This window comes from Octodon degus, unplaced genomic scaffold, assembly GCF_000260255.1.
Source record: "Octodon degus isolate 3935 unplaced genomic scaffold, OctDeg1.0 scaffold00050, whole genome shotgun sequence".
Taxonomy (NCBI): domain Eukaryota; kingdom Metazoa; phylum Chordata; class Mammalia; order Rodentia; family Octodontidae; genus Octodon; species Octodon degus.
In genome coordinates this window covers 7,010,066-7,016,065 of record NW_004524626.1, presented here as the reverse complement: position 1 = coordinate 7,016,065, position 6,000 = coordinate 7,010,066, and the positions used below count along the sequence as shown (strand labels likewise).

At 49.5% G+C, this 6,000-nt stretch overlaps 1 protein-coding gene across 1 annotated transcript in view; it reads left to right on the top strand.

Moving 5' to 3' along the window:
• The first annotated feature begins 5,667 nt into the window (after window positions 1-5,667).
• The window catches only part of Ap3d1 (adaptor related protein complex 3 delta 1 subunit), a 41,847-nt gene continuing 41,514 nt past the window's right edge, over window positions 5,668-6,000 (top strand). Inside the window, exon 1 of the mRNA XM_004632695.3 lies at window positions 5,668-5,986. Coding sequence (XP_004632752.1) covers window positions 5,891-5,986 — 96 coding nt within the window. The 5' untranslated portion in view covers window positions 5,668-5,890. The remainder of the gene's footprint in view (window positions 5,987-6,000) is intronic.

Sequence of the window (6,000 nt, the reverse complement as noted above, 5' to 3'; positions counted from 1 at the left end):
ACAATGAACTTGCTACCTGTCCACAGCCCTGCATGCTATACCCAGCAAAGTGGTAGAACTGCCTCTTCCATCCCGCCCAAGCTACTGACGTACAAGGTTGTGAGTTTGTTAAATGATAGTCTTTTTAAGCCACTAAATATTCAGAAAATCAAATAAAAATGTTTGGGTCACTTGTTACACAGCAATGGGTAAGGCATATGTGTCGGTAGGCCTCAAGTCAGCTGCAGCCATTGTGTATTTGCCATCTCCCCTGCCTTCCTCTGGCCAATGATGGAAAAGGGTGTGGGCGTGGCTAGACCTGCCGTACGGCGGGGCATAAATTTTGGAAACAATACTACAAGCCACCATCCCTCTGCTTCAGCTAGAATTACTCTTTTATGGGTCTTGGAGAAAGAGTCTGGTTGTATTGCATATGAGCACTTTATTTATTTTTTATTTTTTATTTTTTGGTGGAACTGTGGATTGAACTCAGGCCCTTGAGCTTGCCAGGGAAGTGCTTATTCCACTGAGCCATCTCCCCAGCCCCTATATGAGCACATTTTATGTGCATAAAAAATACTTATGGGGCTGGAGAGATGGCTCAGTGGTCTAAAGCACCTACTTGAAACAAGCTTGGCAAAGCACAGGGACCGCGGTTCAATCCCCAGCACCACATGTCAGCTAGACCCGCCCCCTGGTGGGCTGAGCTGGCCACACACACACACAATAAATAAATGTAATAAATAATAAAAAAATACTTATGTATTTTTGTCTTTTTGAGACAAGGTTTCGCTATGTAATTCAGGGTGGCCTTGAACTTCTTTTATTGCCCAGGTTGTCCTCCAATTTGCAGTGATCCTCCTGCCTCCGTCTCCAGAGTGCAGGTATTACAGGCATCTGCCACATGCCTAGCCTTTTTACATGCATATTTAGAAACACTGCTGAGGGGCCAGGGAGATGGCTCAGTAGAATAAGCGCTTCGCTGGCAAGCACAAGGGCCTGAGTTCAATCCCCGGAAAAAAAAAAAAAAAAAGAAAAGAAATACTGCTGAAAGGGCCAGGGAGATAGCACAATAAATAAGCACTTGCCTGGTAAACGCAAGGGCCTGAGTTCAATTCCTGGTTCCACCAAAAAAGAAAGAAAGAAAGAAATACTGCTAAATACAGTAGCACCTGCCTGTAATCTCAGCACCTGGGAGGCTGAGGCAGAAGGATCACCAAAAACTCAAGGTCAACCTGGGCTATACAGTGAGTTCAAAGCCAGCCTGAGCTATGTAGTAGACATGCACATGCACATGCACATGCACGCGCACGCACACACACACACACACACACACAGAGTTAGAAGGATGACACACAGCACGCACCACCATGGCTGGCTGTTCCCTACTCACATGTACATTTTCTCTGTGCAGGTGCAGACATCTCTCCAAAGTCCATGTGCAGGTGGCTCTCCACATGCTGTACAGATCACAATCGTCCTTCCCAGCTGACGCAACGGCACTAGCATCTGCACCTGGCTATCCAAGGATGACCTCCCTGTCCCTAAGACATAGCAAGGGAGGCAACCAGAGTGCTGCAAACACAGTCTGCTGTTGGCTCTGGATTCCAAGGTAGTAGTCTACCATGACTTGTTAAACAAGTGACTGCAATTCTGGTTCTACTTGCTGGCCCTGAGTTGTTTCTTTTTCTTTCCTGTTTAGTAAGACAAGGTGGCACTATATAGTCCAAGTTGGCCTCCAACTTACTGTATAGCCTGAGTTGCCCTTGGACTTGTGGTGATCCTCCTGCCTCAGCCTCCTGAGTGCTGGGATGACAGATGTATGCCTCCACACCTGAGTTGACTTGTTTCTCTCTCTCTCTCTCTCTGTCTCTCTCTCTGTCTCTCTGTCTCTCTGTCTCTCTCTCTCTCTCTGTCTCTCTCTGTCTCTCTCTCTCTCTCCCCCCCCCACCTCAATACCAGGAGTTGAACTCAGAACCTTGCATTTTCCAGGCAAGCGCTGTGCCACTGAGCTGTATCCCCAGTCCTGATTTGTTGTTTCTTTTCTTTCTTTCTTTCTTTTTTTTTTTTTTTTTTTTGGAACTGGGGATTGAACTCAGACCCTTGCGCTTGCCAGGGAAGCGCTTATTCTACTGAGCCATCTCCCCAGCCCAGATTTGTTGTTTCTAATGGTGAAATACATGTAACATAAAATTATCATCTGAAGCACCTTTTTGTTTTTCGTGGTACTGGGCATTAAACCCAGTGTCGCAAGCATGCTAGACAAGCACTGTTACACTGAGCACCACCGCCAGACCTTTCCCCTTTTTATTTTGAGACTGGGTGAGGGAGGTGTGGTGGCACACGCCTCTGAACCCAGCACTTGGGAGGCTGAGGCAGAAGGATTGTTGTGAGCTTGAGGCCTACCTGAGCTACACAGTGAGCTCAAGGCCAGTCTCAATTACAGAGTGAAGCCCTGTCTAGGGGGTGGGCAGAGAGAGACAGGGTCTCACTCATTTGCTAAATTGCTTCAATTTGAGATCCTCCTGCCTCAGTTTTCCAGAGTGCGAGAATGGCTTGTTTTTTGTTTTTGAGACAGGATTTTCCTGTACAATTTAGATTGACCTTGAACTCACTATGTAGCCAGACAGGCCTTGAACTCGCAGGAATCCTCCTGCCTCAGCCCCCTGAACGATGGGAAAACAGGTGCGTGTGCCACCACAGCTGCTTTAACCCTTTACTCTGTCCCAGGGTCTGTCTGGTACACTTTTCATTGTCAGGACTTTGTCCTTCATCTTTGTTTACTGCTGAAGTTGGCATATACTTACTATACTGTTATGGAATAGATGGATAGATGGCTGGGTGGATGGGGTGGTGAGCAGGTGGATACTCAGATGGGCGTGTGGGTTGATGGGCAGGTGGGTGGGTGGATGGTGGGTGAATCATCTGTGGATGAAGGAACTGATTCAGGGCTTAAGGTGAGATTGATAACAGATATCCAAGTTTCAGGCCAGGTTCTGCAGCTCATGGCTGAGAGTCTAGCTCCTTCTGGAGCCGCTGCCCCGTTCTCCAAGCCTGCCTACCACTGCTCTCTGCTGGCCACTGCAGGAGTTGCAGGAAGCCCACCTGTTCTAGGGTGTAAAAAAGACTCCTGTCATAAAACGATTGTTCAATCTTAATTAACATAATTTTTAAAAAAGAAAGAGAGATTTATTTGGTTGGTTTTTTTTGTGGAACCGGGGATTGAACTCAGGCCCTTGTGCTTGCCAGGGAAGCGCTTATTCCACTGAGCCATCTCCCTGGCCCAGAGAGGTTTATTTGGTTTAAACATTTCTGTCAGATATGGTGCTGCATGCCTATAATCCCAGCACTCGGGAGACTGAGACTGTAGGATCACTACAAGTTGAGGCCAGCCTGGGCAGGTAGTGAGTTCAAGGCCAGCCTGAACTGCACATTGAGACCCTGTCTTGAAAAGACAAGAGGAAAAAAAAAAAAAAGTAACAAAAGGCTGAGAATATAGCTCAGTGAAAACGTCTTGGGTGTAATCACCAGTGCTGAAAAAAAGTTAAGCAAACAAATTTGTTCTTTTTGTGACAGGGTCCCACTACGTAGTTCAACCTGGTCTTGAACTCATAGTAACACCTCTACCTCAGCCTCCCAAGTGCTGGGTTTAGAGATGTGAGCCACCATGTCCGGCCAAAGTTCTTCAGGGCCTACTTATGTAAAAAACACAGACAGGTGCCGCTCATTGATTTATTTTCCAGTGGAAGGAAATGGCAGAGAGTATTAATAAGAAAATAAGTGGGGGGGCGGGGAGATGGCTCAGTGGAATAAGCGCTTCCCTGGCAAGCGCAAGGGCATGAGTTCAATCCCTGGTTCTGAAAAAAAAAAAAAAAAAAGAAAAGAAGTCGGGGTCAGGGAGATGGCTCAGTACAATAAATGCTTCCCTGGCAACATGAGGGCCTGAGTTCAATTCCCAGTTCTGCCAAAACAAAACAAAACAAAACAACAAAAAATAAGTTGCTAAAAAAAGGGGGGGCTGGGAGATGGCTCAGTGGTCTAAAGCACCTACTTAGAACAAGCTTAGCAAAGCACAAGGACCGCAGTTCAATCCCCCAGCACCACATGCCAGCCAGTCTGGCCCCCTGGTGGGCTGAGCTGGCCACACACACACACACACACACACACACACAAAATTAAAAAAACAAAACAGGGGCTGGTGAGATGGCTCAATGGTCTAAAGCACCTACTTAGAACAAGCTTAGCAAAGCACAGGGACCACGGTTCAATCCCCCCCCCACATGCCAGCCAGCCGCGCCCCTTTGTGGGCTGAGCTGGCCACACACACACACACACACACACAAATAAATAAATAAATAAAAATTTAAACAAAAAACAAAACAAAACATAAAGTTTAAAGCCAGGCATGGTGGTGCATACCTGTAAACTCAGCACTCAGGAGGCTGAGGCAGGAGGATTGCTGGGTGTTCGAGACCAGCTTGGGTTAGATAGTGAGTTCAAAGTCATCCTGAACTCTATAATGTGGTCCTATCTCAAGACTGAGACTATAGCTCAGTATGAAGACCCTGAGTTCAAGCTCCTGTACCATACTGAGCTACATTCTCCACAATTTTTTGTTTTTAATTTTGAAACAGTTTTGCTAATTTGCCCAGGCAGTGCAATCCTTCTGCCTCAAATCCCGGAGTGGATGAGATGACAGGTGTGAGCCACCATGCCCCGCTCAGTTTGTCTCATTATAAATTAGTTTGCTTTTTTTTTTTTTTTTTTAGGTTGGGTCTTAGTATTTACCACCTGGCCTTGATCTCGCAGCAATCCTCCTGTCTCAGGCTTGTGAATGAATGGTGGGATTACAAGGCATGTGCCACCAAGGCCAGCTGACCTTGAATTTGTGACCCTCCTCCCTCTGCCTCCCTCGTACTACTTGGGATTACAAGCGTGCACCGTCAAATTTGGCTCATTTTCTAATCTCTCCGGGAGAGCAGACACCAGGAATCTCATTCACATCTTCATGTCCCAGCGCCTTATGCTTGCCACATAATCGGGCTTGAATAATGATTGGTTGGTTGAGTAATTGAGGCAAGGTCTCACTATGTAGTTGAATCTGGCCTTGAACTCATGTATCCCCGGTTGGCCTCAAACTCCCGTGCTGAGATGACAGGCGTGCGCCACCACGCCCGGCCCCTCAGTAATGAATGAAAGACTGCGTTGGAGCCCTAGTCCCAGCCCGTTACTTTCTGTGGGAAAGTCGTTTCTCATCCCGCCATATCACAGTTTTGCGAGACTGCAGGGTTCCCAAGTAGCGTTCCCTTTTAGATTGAGAAAAGGCGGAGCTGGCCTCTGCCTCCGGACCGGCAAGTAGCGTTCCACGTGGGCGCCCCGCCTACCGCGGACCCCTCCCACAAAGGGCACGCCCATATCTGTCACTTGGCAGAGGGGGCGTTGTCAGAACGCAGAAGGAGGAAGCGGGTGGAGTTTTGGAGGCTACTGACCAAAGAGAGCGCGGAGCCTTGAGGCGGAAGGGGCGGGAGCGAACAGCCAAAAAGGGCGGTGTCCGCATCGCCATTGGGTAGCTTGTGGTCGTCAAGGAAACGGAGGCGGAGAGGCGTGGTTTCCAGGGAGGCGGGGCTTCCGGGGGCTGACTGTCTGGGACCCGGCGGCCGCCGTCAGCTGACCTGCGGCCATCTTGTCCGCCATTTGCCAGCGGCGGGGCGCGGGAGCGCGGGCGCTTGTCCAGTGGGTAGCTGTCGCCTTCGCCGACGCTCTAGGCTCTCGCCGCCGCCCTGGCCTGGACTCACTCCCCGCCGAGGCGGCCGGCAGCGCAGCGCTCTGAGGGCGGCAGGTGCGGCCCCGAGGGTCCCCTTACGGCGCCCGGCCGCGGTCCTCCGAGGACCCGAGCCCGTGGGCCGCCGCGATGGCCCTCAAGATGGTCAAGGGCAGTATAGACCGCATGTTCGACAAGAACCTGCAGGACCTGGTTCGCGGCATCCGCAATCACAAGGAGGACGAGGTGAGGCGGCGCGG